At 44.9% G+C, this 27,794-nt stretch overlaps 1 protein-coding gene across 1 annotated transcript in view; it reads right to left on the reverse strand.

Annotated features, from left to right (window-relative positions):
- Nucleotides 1-27,794, reverse strand: part of LOC124620114 (inactive dipeptidyl peptidase 10-like) — a 1,175,439-nt gene that overhangs the window by 214,995 nt on the left and 932,650 nt on the right. The window contains exon 6 of the mRNA XM_047146784.1: nucleotides 3,143-3,354. Coding sequence (XP_047002740.1) covers nucleotides 3,143-3,354 — 212 coding nt within the window. The remainder of the gene's footprint in view (nucleotides 1-3,142; nucleotides 3,355-27,794) is intronic.

A 27,794-nucleotide genomic window follows, 5' to 3' on the forward strand; every position in this document is an offset into this window, starting at 1 on the left:
GTCTCTATCAACTTGAAGAGTCCCCTGTTGATATGCAGGTCCATGGCTGTCTCCATACCCGTACACGTCCATCCGCTTCATACAATTTGAAATGGAAGTCGTTCGACCAGGTAACATGTTTCCAGTCATCAACAGTTCAATGTCGGTGTCGACGGGCCCAGGCGAGGCGTAAATATTTGTGTCGTGCAGGCATCAAGGGTACACGAGTGGGCATTTGGCTCCGAAACTTCATATCGATGATGTTTCGTTGAATGGTTCGCACGCTGATACTTATTGATGGCCCAACACTGAAATCTGCGGCAGTTTGCGGAAGGTTTATACTTCTGTCACGTGGAACGATTCTCTTCAGCCGTCGTTGGTCCCGTTCTTGCAGGACCTTTTTCCGGCCGCAGCGACGTCGGATATTTGATGTTTTCCCGGGTCCTGATTTTCACGGTACATTCGTGAATTGGTCGTACGCGAAAATCCCCACTTTATCGCTACCTCGGAGATGCTGTATCCCTTCGCTCGTGCGCCGACTATAACACCACATTCAAACTCACTTAAATCTTGATAATCTGCCATTGTAGCAGCAGTAAGCGATCTCTAACAACTGCTCCAGACACTTGTTGCCTTGTATAGGCGCTGCCAACCGCAGCGCCGTATTCTGAATGTTTAATTGTATCTGTATTTGAGTACTGATGCCTATTCCAGTTTCATTGGCGCTTCAGTGTAGATATCGTATGAGGGTCGGCCGAATGAAAACCGAAGACCCGCCATAACCGGAACATGGAGTGGATCTACATCTACATCTACATCCATACTCCGCAAGCCACCTGACGGTGTTTGGCGGAGGGTACTTTGAGTACCTCTATCGGTTCTCCCTTCTATTCGAGTCTCGTATTGTTCGTGGAAAAAAGGATTGTCGGTATAACTCTGTGTGGGCTCTAATCTCTCTGATTTTATCCTCAGCGTCTCTTCGCGAGATTTACGTAGGAGGGAGCAATATACTGCTTGACTCCTCGCTGAAGGTATGTTCTCGAAACTTCAACAAAAGCCCGTACCGAGCTACTGAGCGTCTCTGCTGCAAAGTCTTCCATTGGAGTTTATCTATCATCTCCGTAACGCTTTCGCGATTATTAAATGATCCTGTAACGAAGCGCGCTGCTCTCCGTTGGATCTTCTGTATCTCTTCTATCAACACTATGTGGTACGGATCCCACACCGGTGAGCAGTATTCAAGCAGTGGGCGAACAAGTGTACTGTAACCTACTTCCTTTGTTTTCGGATTGCATTTCCTTAGGATTCTTCCAATGAATCTCAGTCTGGCATCTGCTTTACCGACGATCAACTTTATATGATCATTCCATTTTAAATCACTCCTAATGCCTACTCCCAGATAATTTATGGAATTAACTGCTTGCAGTTGCTGACCTGCTGTGTTGTAGCTAAATGATAAGGGATCTTTCTATGTATTCGCAGCACATTACACTTGTCTACATTGAGATTCAATTGCCATTCCCTGCACCACTCGTCAATTCGTTGCAGATCCTCCTGCATTTCAGTACAATTTTCCATTGTTACAACCTCTCGATATACCACAGCATCATCCTCAAAAAGCCTCAGTGAACTTCCGATGTTATCCACAAGGTCATTTATGTATATTGTGAATAGCAACGGTCCTACGACACTCCCCTGCGGCACACCTGAAATCACTCTTACTTCGGAAGACTTCTCTCCATTGAGAATGACATGCTGCGTTCTGTTATCTAGGAACTCTTCAATCCAATCACACAATTGGTCTGATAGTCCATATGCTCTTACTTTGTTCATTAAACGACTGTGGGGAACTGTATCGAACGCCTTGCGGAAGTCAAGAAACATGGCGTCTACCTGGGAACCCGTGTCTATGGCCCTCTGAGTCTCGTGGATGAATAGAACGAACTGGGTTTCACACGATCGTCTTTTTCGAAACCCATGCTGATTCCTACAGAGTACATTTCTAGTCTCCAGAAAAGTCATTATACTCGAACATAGTACGTGTTGCAAAATTCTACAACTGATCGACGTTATAGATATAGGTCTATAGTTCTGCACATCTGTTCGACGTCCCTTCTTAAAAACGGGGATGACCTGTGCCCTTTTCCAATTCTTTGGAACGCTACGCTCTTCTAGCACACGCGTTAAGAAATTTATTACGCTACAGAGACGAGAAAATCGATTCCTGTTTCGCAGAACGCGGTCGACCGGTGACAGATCCAGAACCACCTGCACTCGCGCCCTTCCTCGTACGACTGAAACCGATGCCCACGCGTGTCTTTCTTCAGGTCACCAAAAATGTGAACATCACACCATGGAAGATCTGGCCCGTATGGTGAATGTTGCATTGTTTCCTAACCAGATCGCTGAATCGTAGCCTTCATCCCATTGGCAGTGTGGGGGCGAGCCTTACTGTCCAACAAGATTCCGTTCTACAGCACACAGGTTGCCCGGACTCTTACTGGAATCGTCACCTTAGTGCGCGCGAGTAATGAGTGGATGGGCAAATACCTATTAGGTACCTTACGTATGTAGATTGTGGACAGTTGGGAATGTGGGTCTCACGAGAAGTGTGCACGGGATAAGTCCCTGCAGTCGCGCTATTCATCTGTGTTCTCGGTGGCTCAGATGGCCGGCACGGTAACTCAGCGTGTTCGGTCAGAGGGTTTTCTGCCTTGTGTAATAAAAAAACTGAGTTATTGGATCAACGACGATCTGAAGCGGGTGTCTTGCGACGGCCGCCACGAGCAGATGCAACGAACAAAAACGAACAAAATGAGATTAAAAAAATAATAAAAAAAATGCATAGAGCGTCTGCCATGTAAGCAGGAGATCCCGTGTTCGAGTCGCGGTCGGGGCACAAATTTTCAGCGGGCTCCATCGAGGTATATCAACAACACCTGTCGGCAGCTGAGGGTTACAATTAATTATCATTTATTTTTGTTGATGTGTTGATAACGGAGGTGTTGCGCTATGTTCGTTCTCTTCGATTCCTACCAGTGTATACGCATGTTCACAGTTACGAGCGAATGGGAGTGAACACTGGTGAGTTGTCTGCGGAGGCCGGTCGGCCGCTGTTGGCTTCCATTCGCTGCTTAGAAGACGAGGCGCGCTTGCGGCTTACCTTCGTAGAGCCAGTCGGCGACGCCGTTGAAGACAGTGTTGGGCACGCCGGTGCTGGAGACGCGCACGGGCGCCCTGCGGCGCGGGTCTGCGCTGTAGTAGACGTCGTTGTCGTGCACGAAGGCCAGGCTGGAGCCGCGAGGGGACCACACGGCGTGCTGCAGGCGCGGCGCCTGCCGGTCCAGCTCCACAGGCGACACCGAGTACTTGTTCCTGCAACACACCCCCTCCTGTAGCCGAAAAGTCCCACACAGCTTGTTACGGACAAACTGTGATCTACAGTATCGATCAAAGTTATTTTGGAAGATTGGAAATTTGTGGTAACTACACTACTGGCCATTAAAATTGCTACACCAAGAAGAAATGCAGATGGTAAACGGGTATTCATTGGACAAATATATTATACCAGAACTGACATGTGATTACATTTTCACGCAATTTGGGTGCACAGATCCTGAGAAATCAGTACCCAGAACAACCACCTCTGGCCATAATAACGGCCTTGATACGCCTGGGCATTGAGTCAAACAGAGCTTGGATGGCGAGTACAGGTACAGCTGCCCATGCAGCCTCAACACGATACCACAGTTCATCAAGAATAGTGACTGGCGTACTGTGACGAGCCAGTTACTCGGCCACCATTGGCCAGACTTTTCAATTGGTGAGAGATCTGGAGAATGTGCAGGCCAGGGCAGCAATAGAACATTTTCTGTATCCAGAAAGGCCCGTACAGGACCTGCAACATGCGGTCGGGCATTATCCTGCTGAAATGTAGGGTTTCGCAGGGACAGAATGAAGGGTAGAGCCCATAGTCGTAACACATTTGAAATGTGACGTCACTGTTCAAAGTGCCGTCAATGCGAGCAAGAGGTGACCGAGACGTGTAACCAATGGCACCCCATACCATCATGCCGGGTGATACGCCAGTATGGCGATCACGAATACAGAATTCCAATTGCATTCACCGCGTTGTCGCCAAACACGGATGCGACCATCTCGATGCTGTAAACAGAACCTGGATTCATCCGAGAAAATGACGTTTTGCCATTCGTGCACCCAGGTTCTTCGTTGAGTACACCATCGCAGGCGCTCCTGTGTCTGATGCAGCGTCAAGGGTAACCGGAGCCATGGTCTCCGAGCTGATAGTCAATGCTGCTGCAAACGTCGTCGAACTGTTTGTGGAGATGGTTGTGTTCTTGCAAACGTCCCCATCTGTTGACTCAGGGATCGAACGTGGCTGCACGATCCGTTACAGCCATGCGGATAAGATGCCTGTCATCTCGATGCTAGTGATACGAGGCCGTTGGGATCCAGCACGGCGTTCTGTATTACCCTCCTGAACCCACCGATTCCATATTCTGCTAACAGTCATTGGATCTCGACCATCGCGAGCAGCAATGTCGCGATACGATAAACCGCAATCGCGATAGGTTACAATCCGACCTTTATCAAAGTCGGAAACGTGATTATACGCATTTTTCCTCCTTACACGAGGCATCACAACAACGTTTCACCAGGCAACAGTGGTCAACTGCTGTTTGTGTATGAGAAATTTGTTGGAAACTTTCCTCATGTCAGCACGTTGTAGGTGTAGGTGTGAATGCTCTGAAAAGCTAATCATTTGCATACCACAGCATCTTCTTCCTGTCGTTTAAATTTCGCGTCTGTAGCACGTCATATTCGTGGTGTAGGAATTTTAATGGCCAATAGTGTACCATGGGAGCAAACTGCTAAGGTCATCGGTCCCTAGGCTTACACATTACTTAATCCAACAAACTAACTTACGTTAAAGACAGCATACAGACCCATGCCCGAGGGAGCACTCGAACCTCCGACGGAGGGAGGAGCGCGAACCGTGACAAGACGCCAAGACCACGCGGCTGCTCCGCGCGCCACATCTAATTCTAAAATTTTTATTTACTTATGGCAAAGCCTAAAACCAAGGAATATTTAATAGATTTCGGACAAGTTTTCTTAACAGCGCTGAGTTAAGAATAAACTCAGTCCTTCGTTGCAAAGTTGCTTGGCATCGCACAGAAACTTGTACCAGGGCCCGGGTTCAGAAAAAAGGAGACCGAAAACAACAAAAACGAAATTGTCGTCCCCGAAAAACCACCCAAAGAGAATACAGCAGCACCCGAAGGCAATCGACGGCTCAAAAATAGTTCATCCTTACATTTTTCCACCTGTGTAATTCAATAATGACCATAAATATGACTCATTAGCTCTTTCTTTGGAGGTATAATGGCATGAAACTTTTTTCGATCTACATTTTTACTTTGGGTGATAATTTTGTTTTTCGATCTGTCATATGTGTTAAGCGACTAAACACAACATTCTCGAGCTGTTACAAACATGCTAATAGTTGCTGTGACTGTCGGTTTGATATTGCTTGTGTTGTAATTAGTGCCAAATATTTGGTTTTAGAGAGCCTTTGATGTGTGAAAATTGTTATATCAAAATGCCGAAAAATTTGAAAAATTCAGTGAATAACTTTTGTTACCTATGTGGTGAAGAAACATTTTCGTCTGTAGCTTCTTGCGAAGACTGCGTATCAGCATTATTTTGGTATGAAGGTAGGGGACCAGGAAAAGTAATGGGCTCTGCATATATGTTGTACCTCTGTTCAGTTTTACTAGGAGAATGGCTGAAAAATAACAATGGCAATGGATGGCTATGTCCTATGGTTTCTCGGAAGCCTACAAACCATATTGATAAATAAAATTGACTTCACCTGTAAACCACGATTGTCAATGAGAGAAAGAGTAATAGAGCTTCTTTCATCTGCTATTCGAACTACGCCAGATTCAGGTAGTTTACCAGCTCCTACTCCAGCCCTAAAATTATGAGTTTCAAGCAGAAAATGATGAGGATATGGGAGAAGAAAAACCCAGTAAGCCTTACAGAAACCCTGGGTCTGATTTGGCGAAAAAGATGATAAATCTAGTTCTGCAGTTGGCACTGATGAGCACGGAATAACATTTCACCAAGGTATTTCTGTAATGGAACAAACATATCAGGGCCTTAGAATGAAGTTCCTTGCCTATTACTGCTGATCTGTTTGTAGAGAGTCTCTAGAACTCACTCAAAAGAGACAAGCCAAAAAACAGTGATCTCATATAACCACTACATAATTCTTTTCACTCCCAGCCAATGGCTGTGTGTTCTTCCATAAATTTAAAGCTCTTAGAATATAGCTCTCACAAAAAATGTGAAAGAGACTTCCAATGTTAATGGAGTGTGTAATGTATCACTGTCTGTTAAATCTGTTAAAATATAATACTTCCATCGAGTATACATCACAGGAACTAGGGCGGTAAATTGTTTGTCATATTTGTTTTCTCAACCCAAAATTAGTGTAATTTGACTAATGAAGTGGAAGAAACTTTAAACGTTTTGTTGACACTGTAATTAACTTCCTTAGCAACGACAGAGTGCAAATGCGAAATGCTGCTACGTGGTCGGTTAATACAGAGTTGGTTAATGCTAGTTGTGGATGACGTTGGAGTTGTCGTCCGATGATGTCCGACATGTTCTCGATTGGAGACAGATGTAATCGTCAAGCAGGCCAAGGTAACATGCTGGGACTCTGTAGATGATGATGGGTTACGACAGCACTATGTGGGCGAGCGTTATCCTCCTGGAAAACGCCCCTGGAGTACTGTTCACGAATGCTAGCACAACAGCACCATACTGACGTACATACACTCCTCGAAATGGAAAAAAGAACACATTGACACCGGTATGTCAGACCCACCATACTTGCTCCGGACACTGCGAGAGGGCTGTACAAGCAATGATCACACGCACGGCACAGCGGACACACCAGGAACCGCGGTGTTGGCCGTCGAATGGCGCTAGCTGCGCAGCATTTGTGCACCGCCGCCGTCAGTGTCAGCCAGTTTGCCGTGGCATACGGAGCTCCATCGCAGTCTTTAACACCGGTAGCATGCCGCGACAGCGTGGACGTGAACCGTATGTGCAGTTGACGGACTTTGAGCGAGGGCGTATAGTGGGCATGCGGGAGGCCGGGTGGACGTACCGCCGAATTGCTCAACACGTGGGGCGTGAGGTCTCCACAGTACATCGATGTTGTCGCCAGTGGTCGGCGGAAGGTGCACGTGCCCGTCGACCTGGGACCGGACCGCAGCGACGCACGGATGCACGCCAAGACCGTAGGATCCTACACAGTGCCGTAGGGGATCGCACCGCCACTTCCCAGCAAATTAGGGACACTGTTGCTCCTGGGGTATCGGCGAGGACCATTCGCAACCGTCTCCATGAAGCTGGGCTACGGTCCCGCACACCGTTAGACCGTCTTCCGCTCACGCCCCAACATCGTGCAGCCCGCCTCCAGTGGTGTCGCGACAGGCGTGAATGGAGGGACGAATGGAGACGTGTCGTCTTCAGCGATGAGAGTCGCTTCTGCCTTGGTGCCAACGATGGTCGTATGCGTGTTTGGCGCCGTGCAGGTGAGCGCCACAATCAGGACTGCATACGACCGAGGCACACAGGGCCAACACCCGGCATCATGGTGTGGGGAGCGATCTCCTACACTGGCCGTACACCACTGGTGATCGTCGAGGGGACACTGAATAGTGCACGGTACATCCAAACCGTCATCGAACCCATCGTTCTACCATTCCTAGACCGGCAAGGGAACTTGCTGTTCCAACAGGACAATGCACGTCCGCATGTATCCCGTGCCACCCAACGTGCTCTAGAAGGTGTAAGTCAACTACCCTGGCCAGCAAGATCTCCGGATCTGTCCCCCATTGAGCATGTTTGGGACTGGATGAAGCGTCGTTTCACGCGGTCTGCACGTCCAGCACGAACGCTGGTCCAACTGAGGCGCCAGGTGGAAATGGCATGGCAAGCCGTTCCACAGGACTACATCCAGCATCTCTACGATCGTCTCCATGGGAGAATAGCAGCCTGCATTGCTGCGAAAGGTGGATATACACTGTACTAGTGCCGACATTGTGCATGCTCTGTTGCCTGTGTCTATGTGCCTGTGGTTCTGTCAGTGTGATCATGTGATGTATCTGACCCCAGGAATGTGTCAATAAAGTTTCCCCTTCCTGGGACAATGAATTCACGGTGTTCTTATTTCAATTTCCAGGAGTGTATTTGCAGTCATGGAGCGTAGGAAACCACGAAAGTGATCCTGCTGTCAGAGGAAATCACGTCGAGTGTTTGTGTGTGTGTGTGTGTGTGTGTGTGTGTGTGTGTGTGGGTGGGTGTGGGTAGTACGCAGACAGCCTGGTTGCAGGTCCTCAACTTGTCTCCTTATATCCTACACACGGCCATCACTGGCACCAAGGCAGAAGCAGTTTTCATCAGAAACGACGATAAACATCCTCCTTGCCTTCAGCGAGATCTGACTGGACACTACTGAAGTCGCAAATGGCGGTGGTTTGGGGTCAGCGGAATGCACGCTACAGGGCGTCTGGCTCGGAGCTCTCGTTGAAGTAACCGATTTGTCACACTTCGTTTGTAAGGTGTCAGGCAAATCCAACACCTTCGATGAAAACCCTGACGTGATATCAAATCCGGCAGTATGTCACATAGGTCCAAATAAATCCTGACATTAAATTAACCAAAGTAATAGGATCAACGAGTGAGCAAATGGAATACCACAGACTAACTCAGGAACGCCTAAATGCATGTCATACCTTCCCACCGTGAAACAGACGCAGTTCCGAGGGGAGAAACGAGAACAGAAGCCGAGAGCAGAATCGTGTAGGCTAGGAGGCCCTACGATAAGGGACGGACACCCACGTCGCCAGCCGACGGCCAAAACCACCCCCCAGCCCATGTTAAAAGATAGTGCCCTCCAGAAGAACAGTATAGATCTTACGATAACACTAAAAGGGCCACACGAGCTGCAAGTTTTAGCGTGAGACTTTTTCGCGTCTCTGTTACGTTGCAAACATTAAAAACATTGCCCCACCACGAAAAGCATAACGTTTCTCATTGGATAGACAGAAGTTTTGTAGGCGGAGCTTAAGGCTAACATTGAGACCCTGATTGGTCAGTTGAAAACACAGCCAGATAGCTTTTCTTAAACCAACTAAGTAATTAAAGATAATTGAGGGTCACTGTAGACCATTTTGATAGTTTTCTCTTTTATGAAACTTAACTTAAACCTAGATTATAGATGTGATATGGCGTAGGTTATCTTTCGATCCATTGTAGAACTTGGAAACCCATTCAGGGAATATCCGTTCACATTTTTGTTGAACGCAGTTGGCTTTTATCATCCTGTATTAAAATATTTCCTTTTATCAATAACGCAATTTATAAACAATGTTTTGTGAGTAGAATAAAAATTCCAATGGTAAACTTAACTGCTTTTTCGACGTTATTTTACCAGCTAACTAAAAAATAGGAACGCCTTGAACCCCTTCCACTACATTTAGTTAGCACTAAGATTCTTTTACAGGGAGTGCAGTGGAGCTGACGCTGAAATCATTAAGTATTTGATTATATCATCGCTAGTCTCACTGAACTCTTCTGAACTCTACATGTCATGTGTGGTCTGGCGTCTCCTTACCAGCAACAGGTCCCAGGTTCAAACTAGTCAATTCCCTAAAAAACACGCTCAGAGCGTCGTTGCGCGAAAGTGGTAGGGAGACACGATATGGAACAAACAGACACCACGCAGAATGTTAGACGTTGTGTCACTGTTGTTCCAACTGATGCTCAGATTGCTGCTGCAGATGTAGTGCGATGCGCCAGAACTATACGCCGAACACGATGGTCTTCCTTCTCGATAGTGCCATGTGGCTGTTAGGAGCTCGGTATTCTTCGGACCGCACATTCTCGTGGCTACAGTTGCCAGCCAGCAGTGGCTAAATTCTTGCCAAGTCTTTATGTAATACCGTGAGAGAAACATTCAGTTTCTCGTAGCCCTGTCACATGACCTCGTTCAAACTCAGCGAGGTGTTGATAACGGGGTCTTTGTAGCTTTAAAGGCATTCTTGACTAACATCAGCTCACCACATCTAATGTCAAAGGTAACACGGCGTGCAGTTTAAGCAAACCTGGTTTGCATCCTCGTACTGGCGCTGCTAGCGCTTCATTTGCGATGGACGCGATATTTGAATAGACATAATCTTTCAGATGCAGAAACATGACTACCAACTTTCGCGTATGTCGCACAACTCCTTGGCGTCACGCGTCTTTTGCGTCAGTGTGTATTCTACTGCACGAAAAAAAGTGAAACAGACAGATGGCATAGTCAGACATTATTGTAACTTCATACAAGTTGCACGCGTACATACCACCAGCGGATACGTGATGATTAGAATTGCAATTGTCTGTGACACAGAACGACCACCAGAGTCTCTTAGTGCTGTATGTGTTTAGTGTTGTTACCTGCCTAACAGGGGCCAACGACCTTATAGCAGTGGTAACACCGGTTCCCGTCAGATCACCGAAGCTAAACGCTGTCGTGCTGGGTTAGCACTGGGATGGGTAACCATCCGATCCGCCGAGCGCTGTTGGCAAGCGGGGTGCACTCAGCTCTTTTGACGTGAACTGGGGAGCTATACTACTGGCCATTAAAATAGCTACACCAAGAAGAAATGCAGACGATAAACGGGTATTCATTACACAAATATATTATACTAGAACTGACATGTGATTACATTTTCACGCAGTCTGGGTGCATAGATCCTGAGAAATCAGTACCCAGAACAACCACGTCTGGCCGTAATAACGGCCTTGATATGCCTGAGCATTGAGTCAAACAGAGCTTGGATGGCGTGTACAGGTACAGCTGCCCGTGCAGCTTCAACACGATACCACAGTTTAACAAGAGTAGTGACTGGCGCATTGTGACGAGCCAGTTGCTCGGTCACCATTGACCACACGTTTCCAATTGGTGAGAGACATCGAGAATGTGCTGGCCAGGGCAGCAGTCGAACATTTTCTGTATCCAGAAAGGCCCGCACAGGACCTGCAACATGCGGTCGTGCATTATCCTGCTGAAATGTTGAGTTTAGCATGGATCGAATGAAGAGTAGAGCCACGGGTCGTCACACATCTGAAATGTAACGTCCACTGTTCAAAGTGCCGTCAATGCGAACAGGAGGTGACAGAGACGTGTAAGCAATGGCACCAAATACCATCACGCCGGGTGATACGCCAGTATGGCGATGACGAATACACGCTTCCAATGTGAGTTTACCGCGATGTCGCCAAACACGGATGCGACCATCATGATGCTGTAAACAGAACCTGGATTCATCAGAAAGAATGACGTTTTGCCATTCGTGCACCCAGGTTCGTCGTTGAATACACCATCGCAGGCGCTCCTGTCTGTGATGCAGCGTCAAGGGTAACCGCAGCCATGGTCTCCGAGCTGATAGCCCATTCTGCTGCAAACGTCGTCGAACTGTTCGTGCAGATTGTTGTTGTCTTGCAAACGTCCCCATCTGTTGACTCAGGGATCGAACGTGGCTGCACGGTCCGTTACAGCTATGCGGATAAGATGCCTGTCATCTCGACTGCTAGTGATACGAGGCCGTTGGGATCCAGCACGGCGTTCCGTATAACCCTCCTGAATCCACCGATTCCATATTCTGCTAACAGTCATTGGATGTCGACCTTCGCTAGCAGCAATGTCACGATACGATAAACCGCAATCCCGATAGGCTACAATCCGATCTTTATCAAAGTCGGAAACGTGATGGTACGCATTTATCCTGCTTATACGAGGCATCACAACGTTTCACAAGGCAACGACGGTCAACTGCTGTTCGTGTATGAGAAATTTGTTGGAAAGTTTCCTCATGTCAGCACGTTGTAGGTGCCGCCACCGGCGCCAACCTTGTGTGAATGCTCTGAAAACCTAATCATTTGCATACCACAGCATCTTCTTCCTGTCGGTTAAATTTCGCTTCTGTAGCATGTCATGTTCGTGGTTTAGCAATTTTAATGGCCAGTACTGTACATGATAGAGAAGTAGCAGCTCCGGTATCGTAAACTGATATACGGCCAGGAGAGCGGTGTGCTGACCACATGCCCCTCCACATCAGCATCCGCTAACGCCTGTGGGCTGATGATGACACGGCGGCCGGTCGGTCCTTCATGGCCTGTTCGGGCGGAGTTTTTTTTTTACCTGCTTAATATGGCGTGGTGGTGAACAGCATCATATGTTGAATATTCATTGTGAAGGACTGTATTATAAATACCTGACAGTTAGAAAGAGAAAATGTGAACTTTCACGGTCGGCAATGTCACAATTAATAAAATGTTCCGGTCTATATGCCGTGGTCGAACTGATTTCACCTTAAAACACGGCGTTTCGTCTCCATCTGCGGAGGACATTTTCAAGGGGGATCGTAGCTTTGTTGGTTGTCCGATTCACACCCTGGCTCCCAACTGACTGTAGTCAAACTAGGGAATTACCATCACGTACGCAGGCTATCGTTAACACTCAAACGCAGGCGGCTGCGCTTCGACTCGTTCCGTGGCGGGGAAGCATGCAGTGCTGGTGAATGGCAACGCATTATGTTCAGCGATGAACTGTAATTCTGCACCAACTCGGATGACCATCGTCGGCGAGTATATCGGGGATCTGCGGATGGATCCCATCCTCCCAATGTCTTGGAGAAGCTGAGCAATGTTATTCCTGGTGTCGTGGGAAGCTATCGAGTATGACTTCCGACCACGGCTGGTAGCGACTGAAGCAAATCTGACGGCATAACGGCACGTTACGAACGTCCTGCGTCCTCGCGTGCATCGCGGTTTCGTTTTTCAAAGGGAATGCGCTCGTCCACATATGGCATGTGTCTCTAGGAATTTTCTGCATGATGTTGCGATGCTCTCGTGGCCAACAAGATCCCCAGATCTGCCCCCCCCCCCCTCAGAACATATGTAGGAATGGTCGGATATCAACTCTGTCCCAGGATCTATGTGCTATCTTGCCTCAAGAGAGGATTAAACGGCTTTATCGCACCCTTCCCAACCGAGTTAGTGCATGAATCCTAGCAAGAGGGGATACGACATCAGACTGATAAGTGAGCTCATACTGCCAACTGCTTTGTAAATTTGACTCGAGATTGTATTTTGTGAAATACCGTCATATATCCTCCTCTTAGCCAGTGAAGTTCCATTTCGCTTCGTCTTTATTTTCTTATATACAAGGGTTGGAACTTTAACAGTGGCAACTATTTATTTACAGCTCATACAAAATAGATGTGTTTCAAAGTTTTACTGACCTTCAAATTAGTCACCAGCGTTGTGTATAACCCGTTGTCAGCGATGTGGAAGTCATAGGATACTCTTAGCAGTGCCAGTTGTATTGACCGTTCGAGCGGTGCGGTCTATTGCCCGATGAATTTGTAGCAGTTCTGAAGCGAATGCCATGAAGTGTTGCTTGAGTTTTGAAATCGAGTTGAACTTACGAGGGCTTAAGTCAGGTGAGTGCAGTAGGTGGTATAGCACTTAGCAGCCCCATCAACCAAACAAATGAGTAATAGCTTACGCTGTTCGTTCTTGAACATTGTCCTGCAAAATGATGGTCAGGTCCTGCAGGAAGTGTCATCACTTCTGTCTCTATGCTGTTCATTTTTGGAACACAACCTACGGCCAGCTTATATATATATATATATATATATATATATATATATATATATATATATATATATATCGACATAGTCAGCTTATATAGGAGAATTATAACCAGGCCGACATAAAGTTAACATTGTGATAAGTAGTAAGCTTTGGAAGGTAATCATACGTCAGAAATAAAAAACACTAGAAAATTACGTTAAGAGGAAATACTTCTCCAACTATGCTTCAAATTTCGATGACTATCTTTCACAAATTAAAGCAAATCCAGGTTCACATATAACACTCAAGTGAAGTTAAATTTCGGTAAAAACCACTGTCTTGTTATACCACAAGTAATATTTCATTATTGTTTGAAAGCTAGTAAACTGAACATTATTCTCGCATTACATACACCCCCCCCCCTCTGTTCTGTCATCCGGGTATGTCTTCTCATAAGTATAATGTATCCACCGATTCTTATCTTCCGTTCATGCTTTCTTCGCATCGGTAATTTAACTTCTCCTACCCTGGACGTTCCAGCTATGCGGCAGCTTTTGAAACGCACTCCATAGGAAGTTACAGTAATAGTGTCGGTATTTCGGACTGTTCACGTTCTATAGATGTCGTTCCTGTAAAAAGGCCAAAAAGTCCATTACATTCTTTGGGCCATCTCTGAACAAATAGAGCACCGTCTGGCCTCGAAGCCACGTAACGGCATTCATTTTGGTACGTGGGTAGTAAGTCTCGTCCGGGAAGAATACAATCCCTGGTTCAATATTGTGTTGTCCCATTCGGAAATTCAATATTGTGTTGTCCCATTCGGAAAAAGAAAGGGCTTTGGATCGGGGAGAGGGGTGGGGGTGGGGGCGCAAATATGAGAGGGAGAGACGTCGCCACAGGTGTTGTTGTTGTTGTGGTCTTCAGTCCCGAGACTGGTTTGATGCAGCTCTCCATGCTACTCTATCCTGTGCGAGCTTCTTCATCTCCCAGTACCTACTGCAACCTACATCCTTCTGAATCTGCTTAGTGTATTCATCTCTTGGTCTCCCCCTACGATTTTTACGCTCCACGCTGCCCTCCAATATTAAATTGGTGATCCCTTGATGCCTCAGAACATGTCCTACCAACCGATCCCTTCTTCTGGTCAAGTTGTGCCACAAACTTCTCTTCTCCCCAATCCTATTCAATACTTGCTCATTAGTTATGTGATCTACCCATCTAATCTTCAGCATTCTTCTGTAGCACCACATTTCGAAAGCTTCTATTCTCTTCCTGTCCAAACTATTAACCGTCCATGTTTCACTTCCATACATGGCTACACTCCATACAAATACTTTCAGAAATGACTTCCTGACACTTAAATCTATACTCGATGTTAACAAATTTCTCTTCTTCACAAACGCTTTCCCTGCCATTGCCAGTCTACATTTTATATCCTCTCTACTTCGACCATCATCAGTTATTTTGCTCCCCAAATAGCAAAACTCCTTTACTACTTTAAGTGTCTCATTTCCTAATCTAATACCCTCAACATCACCCGACTTAATTAGACTACATTCCATTATCCTCGTTTTGCTTTTGTTGATGTTCATCTTATGTCCTCCCTTCAAGACACCATCCATTCCGTTCAACTGCTCTTCCAAGTCCTTTGCTGTCTCTGACAGAATTACAATGTCATCGGCGAACCTCAAAGTTTTTATTTCTTCTCCATGGATATTAATACCTAAACCAAATTTTTCTTTTGTTTCCTTTACTGCTTGCTCAATATACAGATTGAATAACATCGGGGAGAGGCTACAACCCTGTCTTACTCCCTTCCCAACCTCTGCTCCCCTTTCATGTCCCTCGCTCTTATAACTGCGATCTGGTTTCTGTACAAATTGTAAATAGCCTGTCGCTCCCTGTATTTTACCCCTGCCACCTTTAGAATTTGAAAGAGAGTATTCCAGTCAACATTGTCAAAAGCTTTCTCTAAGTCTACAAATGCTAGAAACGTAGGTTTGCCTTTCCTTAATCTTTCTTCTAAGATAAGTCGTCAGGTCAGTATTGCCTCACGTGTTCCAGTATTTCTACGGAATCCAAACTGGTCTTCCCCGAGGTCGGCTTCTACTAGTTTTTCCATTCGTCTGTAAAGAATTCGTGTTAGTATTTTACAGCTGTGACTTATTAAACTGATTGTTCGGTAATTTCACATCTGTCAACACCTGCATTCTTTGGGATTGGAATTATTATATTCTTCTTGAAGTCTGAGGGTATTTCGCCTGTTTCATACATCTTGCTCACCATATGGTAGAGTTTTGTCAGGACTGGCTCTCCGAAGGCCGTCAGTAGTTCCAATGGAATGTTGTCTACTCCGGGGGCCTTGTTTCGACTCAGATCTTTCAGTGCTCTGTCAAACTCTTCACGCAGTATCGTATCTCCCATTTCATCTTCATCTACATCCTCTTCCATTTCCATAATATTGTCCTCAAGTACATCGCCCTTGTATAGACCCTCTATATACTTCTTTCACCTTTCTGCTTTCCCTTCTTTGCTTAGAACTGGGTTTCCATCTGAGCTCTTGATGTTCATACAAGTGTTTCTCTTATCTCCAAAGGTCTCTTTAATTTTCCTGTAGGCAGTATCTATCTTACTCCTAGTGAGATAAGCCTCTACATCCTTACATTTGTCCTCTAGCCATCCCTGCTTAGCCATTTTGCACTTCCTGTCGATCTCATTTTTGAGACGTTTGTATTCCTTTTTGCCTGCTTCATTTACTGCATTTTTATATTTTCTCCTTTCATCAATTAAATTCAATAATTCTTCTGTTACCCAAGGATTTCTACCAGCCCTCGTCTTTTTACCTACTTGATCCTCTGCTGCCTTCACTACTTCATCCCTCAAAGCTACCCATTCTTCTTCTACTGTATTTCTTTCCCCCATTTCTGTCAATTGTTCTCTTATGCTCTCCCTGAGACTCCGTACAACCTCTGGTTCTCTCAGTTTTTCCAGGTCCCATCTCCTTAAATTCCCACCTTTTTGCAGTTTCTTCAGTTTTAATCTACAGGTCATAACCAATAGATTGTGGTCAGAGTCCACATCTACCCCTGGAAATGTCTTACAATTTAAAACCTGGTTCGTAAATCTCTGTCTTACCATTATATAATCTATCTGATACCTTTTAGTATCTCCAGGATTCTTCCATGTGTACAACCTTCTATCATGATTCTTAAACCAAGTGTTAGCTATGATTAAGTTATGCTCTGTGCAAAATTCTACCAGGCGGCTTCCTTTTTCATTTCTTATCCCCAATCCATATTCACCTACTACGTTTCCTTCTCTCCCTTTTCCTACTCTCGAATTCCAGTCACCCATGACTATTAAATTTTCGTCTTCCTTCACTATCTGAATAATTTCTTTTATTTCATCATACATTTCTTCAATTTCTTCGTCATCTGCAGATCTAGTTGGCATATAAACTTGTACTACTGTAGTAGGTGTGGGCTTCGTATGTATGGTGGCCACAATAATGCGTTCACTATGCTGTTTGTAGTAGCTTACCCGCATTCCTATTTTCCTATTCATTATTAAACCTACTCCTGCATTACCCCTATTTGACTTTGTGTTTATAACCCTGTAGTCACCTGACCAGAAGTCTTGTTCCTCCTGCCACCGAACTTCACTAATTCCCACTATATCTAACTTTAACCTATTCATTTCCCTTTTTAAATTTTCTAACCTACCTGCCCGATTAAGCGATCTGACATTCCACGCTCCGATCCATAGAACGCCAGTTTTCTTTCTCCTGATAACGACGTCCTCTTGAGTAGTCCCCGCCCGGAGATCCGAATGGGGGACTATTTTATCTCCGGAATATTTTACCCAAGAGGACGCCATCATCATTTAATCATACAGTAAAGCTGCATGCCCTCGGGAAAAATTAGGGCCTTAGTTTCCCCTTGCTTTCAGCCGTTCGCAGTACCAGCACAGCAAGGCCGTTTTGGTTATTTTTACAAGGCCATATCAGTCAATCATCCAGACTGTTGCCCTTGCAACTACTGAAAAGGCTGCTGCCCCTCTTCAGGAACCACACGTTTGTCTGGCCTCTCAACAGATACCCCTCCGTTGTGGTTGTACCTACGGTACGGCTATCTGTATCGCTGAGGCACGCAAGCCTCCCCACCAACGGCAAGGTTCATGGGGGGGCTACAGATTCACCTGTCGGTATCTGTAGAATTCTTCGTTGGAGACACGCTGAGCGAACGTGGCTCCTTGACCACAACCTGAGCAAGTTTTCAGCTGACCGTCGTAAATGACTATCGCTCTGCAGCCTCCAATTGTGAGATAAGACGGCACATGTTTCAAATGGCTCTGAGTACTATGGGACTTAACATCTGAGGTCATCAGTCCCCTAGAACATAGAACTACTTAAACCTAACTAACCTAAAGAAATCAGACACATCCATGCCCGAGGCAGGATTCCAACCTGCGACCGTAGCAGTAGCGCGATTCCAGGCTGAAGCGCCTAGAACCACTCGGCCACAGCGGCCAGCAAGACCGCACATGTTTTGATAGCTCGATCTGTACTTGTCGCACCCCATTACGTACCGGGTATTTGATAAAGGTTGTCCATTTTTCTGCTGTGTGACTAAGTACCCGTCCATAGTATTATAGCGCATTAACCACAATCTCAGCCGGAACCTCAAATGGTAGTTCAAACACTCGTACAGTTCTCAATCCAAGTCCCGCATGGCCAATTGCTACCGTTCCCACTTGGCCGCTTGAATGTTTAAATTTAAGTCCATCTTTATGTCTGCGAACGATTGTGTCACACACCGTGTCGTTGATCAGTTTGATGAAGACCACACTGCTTGTGATAGAGAAGTGGATGCCAATCATACCTTGTGGTTCAAGTTTAATTTCTTCACGTGTAAATCGCTCTATTTCAAACGCCCTCGGTCGTGCAAATTCATTATTAAAGCTGATCTTGATAGTAGATTGTCGGTACGAATGAGCCATTCTACTTCGAAAGCGCAAGCACCAGCGAAGGCTGACACGAAGCAAACAACCGCGTACGCGCTAGGCGCCGCGGCAGGAACGTAAACAGACGTCTGAGCCGCACGACTGCGGAAAGCAGACTCGCTATCGAGGCAGACAGAATTTGTAGTAAAGATGTAATAAATTAAAACGCCACGACTGGCGCCAAAGTTTTATTGCGCGGACATCGAAAATGTGAGTGATAAACATTTTTCATTTCATCATTTTTTGAGTGAGTGTGTGTGTGTGTGTGTGGGGGGGGGGGGGGGGGAGGGGTGAGGGAGAAAGGGGGCTAGAAGGTGTCAGCAAGAAGTAGTTTCGGAAAGATGTGAAATTACGTGTAAAATTTGTTGAAAGCCGCTAAGTACTCTCATACTCAATATACAGGTTGGATAATTTGCCCGCCGTTACGCTGCCTTGAGACAATTACGCAGTTTCTAACTTATGACTTAATATGCTAAACCTATAACGTAAGATATTACATATTAATGAGTAGAATATGACAACTATAAAATTTCAAAAATTGGACAGTAGTTATTTGAAACAGTGAAAATCAAATTTCTGTTGCTCTTTGAGGCCGCTTCATAGTCAGCTTGTAGCTTATATTCTGCGCTGTTTCAAGCATTTAGCACTATAGATAATTGAGGAGGTTGGATGTAAGCGCTACTCCGAAATTAAGAAGTTGGCATACGAGAGGTAATCAAGATGGGCTGCATGAATCTAGTCAGAAGGCTGGAAAAATGCAAGTAAAAGGACGGAATTTGGCTGTTAACGTCAAACAAGCTACAAAGAATGTCTGCCGTCTCTCCGCCATATTTATTCGTGACACAATCGTTGAAGAGCATTCCTGACCATTACGACAGCAGCTTGCAGGAACCTCAGTGGAGCTATTCCTTTCATGTAAGAGGATCCACAGGGGAGGGTTTCCGCGAAGTCTTATGTGTATCTGGCGAGGCAGTTGGCAAAGAACGCCTTTGATCTGCACCGGGCTGCGCGAAGCAATTTAAGCCACGACGGCTGCTCTCAGTCCTTTTACGCCGCTCTTTATACTGTCACCTAAAGAGACGGGGATTTAACCTATGATGGCTTTTGAGAGTCGTCTATTTCTGAATTTCCTTTCCTGTATTGTAATTCCAATAAAATAATCTGAAGAAAGGAATTTTTCGAACATTAACAAGTCCCTGCCATGTGACGTTAAATCCACTATTTTCTTATAGTTAAAAACCGTTCTACAGCTCTTTAACACAGAAAGACATATTTGTCTAAATCAAATGTAGGTACTTGGATTAGGCTCTGCTCACTGGAATTTGAACTATTCGCACTGCCGCTCATCTCATCCCATAGAGTTTATCTAAATACCCGACGATATTTTTACGCAAGATGTATGAGACAGACTTCAAGAAGAATGTATTAATTCCAGTTGCAAAGAAGGCTGATGCTGACTGGTGTGAATGTTGCCAGACCATCACTTTAATAAATTTAAAACAATTGTCGCTGTTCATCAGTCTCAGGTACACATTTTTAATTACATGTTTTGATCTCTCTGAATCATCTTCAGATCTAAACCAGAGTAAAGCTAAACATGTACAGTCTTAAACGTATATTACAGTTAGTAGGAAACAATTAATTCGGAATAGAAACAATCTTGGTTGCGAAGTTATTTGATATCAATGACGCGTTTTACCCTTTTGGGGGCATCATCAGATCGTGCAAAAGTAGCGGGATATGTAATCTATCCGTCATAAAGGCATATAAAATGGAAAATGGAGGCGAAAGTCCAAGTATGAACTTACGATGGGTAGGATTATATATCCATCTACCTTTACACCATCTGATGATTATTTACTTATTACTATTTATTATTTATTGATGCCACAAAAGGGTGAAACACATTACTGATTGTAAGTAACTTCCCCACCAAGACTGTTTTTATTCTGAAATAATTTCTGTATCACGCTGCCACAATGGAATGGAGCAATTTTGAGAAAAAAAGTATACAAATGTAGAATCTATCTAACAAGGGAAATTCTCTATCGCAACCCCCTCAGATTTTGTGGTGCAGAGGACCATTAGATACTCCGACAGAAACTGCACACAGATCAAATGTGAAAATAGAAAGGAGGTTTAATGAACTATGAAAAATTGTGAAAAAAGAAGGAAAACAGAAACAGTGAACTATCCAAGCTCAGCATGTGCAACAGCGAGCAAATTTGATTTGTCACTGGGTCGTGGTTAGGTGGTGGACTGCGAAGGGTGAGATCTGTGTTCGAATCTTCCTAGCGTCCCACGGTCTTTTTCCACAAAATTATGGAATGTTCGTACGGTGATTGACATGTCTGTTCGCTGTATTCAGATTTATGTCTATGTCGTGGTGTAACGTCCATCTTAACAGCGAGGTGTAAGAAGGGGACCACCAGATGTACGTATCTCCTATTTCTTCTGCACAAGTGTCACGCGTTCCGTTTTGGAAGTTTTGGTTCTTGAATTACTTTGTTGAAACGTAGTTCATACACGTTTATTTGCTGTTTTCATTTCTATAAGAAGTCTATACGGCACCTCATCTGCTCTCACCATTCATCACATTTACTTGCGACGATAATATATTGCAACCATACGACTCACAGTCTACAACCAATACATAGTATGGCAATTGTCAAGAAGGAGAACAGACACGTCAGTGACCGGACAGAAAGTTCATAATTTTTTGAAATAGTGGAAACGAGGGAAATCTGAACACGAATCTGTCGCTTCGCGGTCCGATACCGTGACCACGCAACCACCATGACGTAGTTCTTAGAATTCGCTCGATGTCGCACATCTTGCGCTTGGACCGTTCGCTGTTTCTATTTTGTTTATTTTTTCACAGATCAGTGCAGCTTCTTCCTGTTTTCATGCTTGATCTGTGTTCAGTTTTTAACGGGCTGTCCACTGGGCAATTTTAGCACTAAATCTGAAGGGGGTGCGAAGGGGGGGGGGGGGTTTCGCTTGTAAGTAGATGCGTCAGCAATCTGTCTTGCCTGGCCGGCCGCGGTGGTCTCGCGGTTCTAGGCGCGCAGTCCGGAACTGCGCGACTGCTACGGTCGCAGGTTCGAATCCTGCCTCGGGCATGGATGTGTGTGATGTCCTTAGGTTAGTTAGGTTTAAGTAGTTCTAAGTTCTAGGGGACTGATGACCACAGCTGTTAAGTCCCATAGTGCTCAGAGCCATTTGAACCATTTTGTCTTGCCTGCGTCAGAACTTCATTTAATAGTACTGTGTTTTTTAATTGCGGTCATTGTTTTTAACTGTAGGAGACAGACGAGGCAGGAGAAGGAAGGGATGGAACAGGGTGGAAAGGCAGGGAAAGAATGGAGCGAGGGTGATTGGGAGAGAGGAAAGAAAGCAGGGATGGGGAGTGGTAGGGATATCATGAGTTTAACAAGCAAGAGTCTTACGCTAAAATGATTAATTGTGTAAAAGTTCTCGTTAAAACATTAATAGTGTAGAACATTGGGAGTGTAATCTGAAAAACGCTAAAATAGTAAAATTATAAATTAGAGAGAGGGGGGACTGAGAGCAGGGAAAGAAGGAAGGAAGGTTGATTGGAGTGGAAGGAGAGGGGGGAGAGGGAAGTTGTAGCGATGATGTGGTTTTAACAAGAGTGTGTCTCGAAACTGCAAAAAGTCAGTTATGTAAAAAATTTTCGCTAATGTATCCAAAGGGTAGAAGAATGGATGTGGGAAACTGTAAAAGACATAAAATTGTAAACTATAAAAGCAGAAATAAAGTAACTAAAACTGAATTAGTGTTAAAACACAAAAAGTGTGAAACACTGAGAGAATAAAACCATAAGCCCCTTGCTCTGAAAGTATAAAAAGTAAAATTGAATAAAAATGACGTTAAACCATCACTTCAATAAATCAGGGCCGACATCGGACAAAATGTCTGCGTTCCATAGAAATAAAGGAACGTGTTAGGCAATACTGGCCCCAAACTTATCTTAGAAGATTAAGAAAGGCAAACCTACGACTTAGCATGTTTTGATTTAGAGAAAGCTTTTGACTGTGGTGACGGGTATAAACTGTTTGCGATTCTGTAGGTAGCAGGGGCAAAATAACGGGAATGAAATTTTATCTGCAAGTATTTCAGAAACGAGATGGCAGTTAATAGAAAAAAGCAGGCCCGCATCTCGTGGTCGTGCGGTAGCGTTCTCGCTTCCCACGCCCGGGTTCCCGGGTTCGATTCCCGGCGGGGTCAGGGATTTTCTCTGCCTCGTGATGGCTGGGTGTTGTGTGCTGTCCTTAGGTTAGTTAGGTTTAAGTAGTTCTAAGTTCTAGGGGACTGATGACCATAGCTGTTAAGTCCCATAGTGCTCAGAGCCATTTGAACCATTTTTTGAAAAAAGCAGTGATTTTGAAGAAAGTGAGAAGTTGTGGCCTATCCGTGATGTTATTCGATCTGAACACTGAACAAGCAGCAAAACAAACCAAGGAGGAATTTCTAAAAGGAGTTAAAGCTCAGGGAACAGAAATAAAAACACTGCCGATAGCAGAACACTGCCATACGCGGCAAAGACTGGCACATCAGTTAAACAGAATACATAGCGTGCTGAAAAGAGTAGTGTGTTCAAAGAGGCTTGAAGGTCAATAACAACAAAAATAAAACGAGGGTAATGGAACATTCCCGAATGGAATTAGATTGAACTGCGATACCGAAAGTAGCAGAAGGGTTTTCTATTTGTGCAGCAAAATAACTGGTGATAACCGAAATAGAGGACAGATAACGCTCACTGGAAATAGGAAGAAATTTATAACTCAAAGAGGATAATATTTTAACATCTAATATAAATTTAGTATTAGGAAGTATTCTCTGAAGGTTTTTGCTGGAATATAGTCTCGTGCGGAGGTGAAACGTGCAATTTGTACAGTTCAGACCAGAAGAGATTGGAAGCTTCTAAATGTGATTTTACAGAGGATTTAATTAGATATATCTAGGCGCTTCAGCCTGGAACTGCGCGACCGCTACGGTCGCAGGTTCGAATCCTGCCTCGGGCATAAATGTGTGTGATGTACTTAGGTTAGTTAGGTTTAAGTAGTACTAAGTTCTAGGAGACTGATGACCTCAGATGTTAAATCCCACAGTGCTCAGAGCCATTTGAACCATCTTCTGTGTTGCGATTGTGAGAATTACGGTCAAAACAGCACAACCTGGCATCGCTCGCACACACTCGAAACACTTTCATTAGCAAAAACACTCATTACTCAAAAGTAACTAAGCGTAAATCACAACATTCACGAAGTCAACAGAATTTGGGAAGTGAAGCTGAGGCGGTACAGTCCGGAAATGGCTCCGGAAAGCTGTAACAACAGATGTCCGTCGTGCTCGCACGTCCTGATATAATGCCAACAGCTTAATCGGCGAATATTTTGATAGCAAAGAAAGCGTGTTTCGAGAGCCGAGAGGGCCGTGATGAGTCGAACGAGCTTTGCGGCCCTGCCAGAAGGCAGCGCTCCTTTGATGTGTGATGACTGGCAGATGAAAGCATGAGAAATCCTAAATGCAGGTCAGAGACACAGGCCGCGTGGTGGGAAAACCCAACCGTTTAAATGGAGGGGCGGTAGCCGCCCATGGCCGAACTGCCTGAATATAGAAAATACGAAATAAGGGTAACACTAAACAAAAACTAAACCAAACCAGTGACAGAGAGGCCAGCCACATAGTCTTAAAGACAAAAATTAGACGAGTGCTTGAATAAAGACACGTCAATGATAAGAGATTTAGTTTTCAAATTATTTGATGTTAAATGTTTTGGATATAAAACGATCTTCAATTAGTAATACTTCACTAATAATTTAAGCGATTCATAAAAATGTAGGGGCAATGGATAGGTTTCACTGAGTGCTCTCGATATGTTATGGGAGATTTTTTGTGAATATTACATGTTTTAAATTACAGGGCACAACATATATTCCGCATACGAAGTAGTGAATTATCTACTAGATAAAACACACAGTAGTTAAATTAGGAGCAGCATTGGTAAACAAGTGTAATTACAGATGTATGACTATAATTAGTTTAATTGTTTAATATTTATTAATGATATAACGACGTAAGATGACGTCCATATGAACAAAAGCACTATTTGTGAAAAACATCATTAATGGTTCAAATGGCTCTGAGCACTATGGGACTCAACATCTTAGGTCATAAGTACCCTAGAACTTAGAACTACTTAAACCTAACTAACCTAAGGACATCACACACACCCATGCCCGAGGCAGGATTCGAACCTGCGACCGTAGCAGTCCCGCGGTTCCGGACTGCAGCGCCAGAACCGCTAGACCACCGCGGCCGGCAAAAATCAATAATGTTACACTCAAACTACGAGCAGCACTGAACAGCTGATGAAATTTGCGTCCAAATTAATGGGTAATATTTATACACTACTGGCCATTAAAATTGTTACACCAAGAAGAAATGCAAATGATGAACGGGTATTCATTGGACAAACATATTGTACTAGAACTGACATGTGATTACATTTTCACGCAATTTGGGTGCATAGATCCTCAGAAGTCAGTACCCAGAACAACCACCTCTGGCCGTAATAATGGCCTTGATAGCCGGCCGGTGTGGCCGAGCGGTTCTAGGCGCTTCAGTCCGGTACCGCGCGACTGCTACGGTCGCAGGTTTGAATCCTGCTTCGGGCATGGATGTGTGTGATGTCCTTAGGTTGGTTAGATTTAAGTAGTTCTCAGTTCTAGGGGACGGATGACCGCAGATGTTAAGTCAGTGCTCAGAGGCAATGGCCTTGATACGCCTGGGCATTGAGTCAAACAGAGCTTAGATGGCATGTACAGGTACAGCTGCCCATGCAGCTTCAACACGATACCACAGTTCATCAAGAGTAGTGACTGTCGTATTGTGACGAGCCAGTTGCTCGGCCACCATTGACCAGACGTTATCGATTGGTTGACTGGCCAGGGCAGCAGTCGAACATTTTCTGTATCCAGAAAGGCCCGTACAGGGCCTGCAACATGCGGTCGTGCATTATCCTACTGAAATGTTGGGTTTCGCAGAGATCGAATGAAGAATAGAGCCACGGGTCGTAACACATCTGAAACATAACGTCCACTGTTCAAAGTGCCGTCAATGCGAACAAGAGGTGACCGAGACGTGTAACTAATGGCACCCCATACCATCAAGCCGGGTGATACGCCAGTATGGCGATGACGAATACACGCTTCCAGTGTGCGTTCACCTCGATGTCGCCAAACACGGATGCGACCATCATGATGCTGTAAACAGAACCTGGATTCATCCGAAAAAATGACGTTTTGCCATTCGTGCACCCAGGATTGTCGTTGAGTATACCATCGCAGGCTCTCCTGTCTGTGATGCAGCGTCAAGGGTAACGGCAGCCATGGTCTCCGAGCTGATAGTCCATGCTGCTGCAAACCTCATCGAACTGTTCGCGCAGATGGTTGTTGTCTTGGAAACGTCCCCATCTATTGACTCAGGGATCGAGACGTGACTGCACGATCCGTTACAGCCATGCGGATAAGATGCCTGTCATCTCGACTGCTAGTGATACCAGGCCGTTGGGATCCAGCACGGCGTTCCGTATTACCCTCCTGAACCCACCGATTCCATATTTGGCGAAGTCATTGGATCTCGACCAACGCGAGCAGCAATGTCGCGATACGATAAAACACAATCGCGATAGGTTACAATCCGAACTTTATCAAAGTCGCCGCCGGGGTGGCCGAGCGGTTCTAGGCGCTACAGCTTGCACTGTGCGACCGCTACGGTCGCAGGTTCGAATCCTGCCTCGGGCATGGATGTGTGTGATGTCCTTAGGTTAGTTAAGTTTAAGTAGTTCTAAGTTCTAGGGGACTGATGACCTCAGAAGGTAAGTCCCATAGTGCTCAGAGCCATTTGAACTATTTATCAAAGTCGGAAACGTGATGGTACGCAATTCTCCTCCTTACACGAGGCATCACAACAGCGTTTCACCAGGCAACACCGGTCAACTACTGTTTGTGTATTAGAAATCGGTTGGAAACTTTCCTCATGTCAGCACGTTGTAGGTGTCGCCACCGGCGCCAACCTTGTTTGAATGCTATCAAAAGCTAATCATTTGCATATCACAGCATCTTCTTCCTGTCGGCTAAATTTCGCGTCTGTAGCACGTCATGTTCGTGGTGTAGCAATTTTAATGGCCATTAATGTACTTAACATGAAATGTATAGTATATGGATGCTTTCGGAAGTCAAAAGTGCCTGAGCTTGATTCACATCACTGCGAGGCTGTAAGTACCGGCTACCATTTTCGCGCAGGGTTTGTATTCAGTTGGAGCAGAAAGCGTGACCAGATGGGGCGCATGTGTGGCTGGACCTTACCTCATGTGTGCAACGGAAATATTTTCTAAGGATTTGGTCGTCGGCTTGTAAAAATTTCATGTGTGACAATCACGCCAAGTCTGATGTATGTTTACTTTGTGTGGACTTAGAAAAATTAGTGTCAACCGAACTGTTTGTTTGGGACTTAACAGTATTTTGCATGTACCGATCGCAAAGACTTTGAAACGTTTTTTCAGTATGAGGACTTAGAATAATTAACAACTAGAATTTTGTTTGTTCACAATTACAGAACTTCAGATTAGGAGCGCGCTAAAGTAGGTTTAAACAGTCTTTGTGCATTTCTGAAAGGTTAAACAAATACTTGTGCTGGTCATATTAGGTTGAAAGGGGCCTGTTTTATGTAACACTCCTCCTTTCACTCAATTTATGTTACTAAGAATTTGGTATTTTTTGTGTCATTTTTGGCAATTTACTTCGGTATCAGTAATTGATAATCGGTCAGTACTGAGATTTCAATCAACAATGGTATCGCTAGGTTCACATTATTTGGAAACATTCGATGGGTTTGCTAATGGTGGCTTTGCTCTGAGTGTACACTGATGAGCCAAAATATTATGACCACCTTCTTAATAGCTCATTTGCCAGTCTTTGGAACGAAATATATCACTGACTGCGTATCAGGGACCCGACAGTTTGTTGGTAGGTTTGTGGAGGTATGTGGAATTAGATTTC

Source organism: Schistocerca americana, chromosome 6, assembly GCF_021461395.2.
Source record: "Schistocerca americana isolate TAMUIC-IGC-003095 chromosome 6, iqSchAmer2.1, whole genome shotgun sequence".
NCBI classification, from domain to species: Eukaryota; Metazoa; Arthropoda; class Insecta; order Orthoptera; family Acrididae; genus Schistocerca; species Schistocerca americana.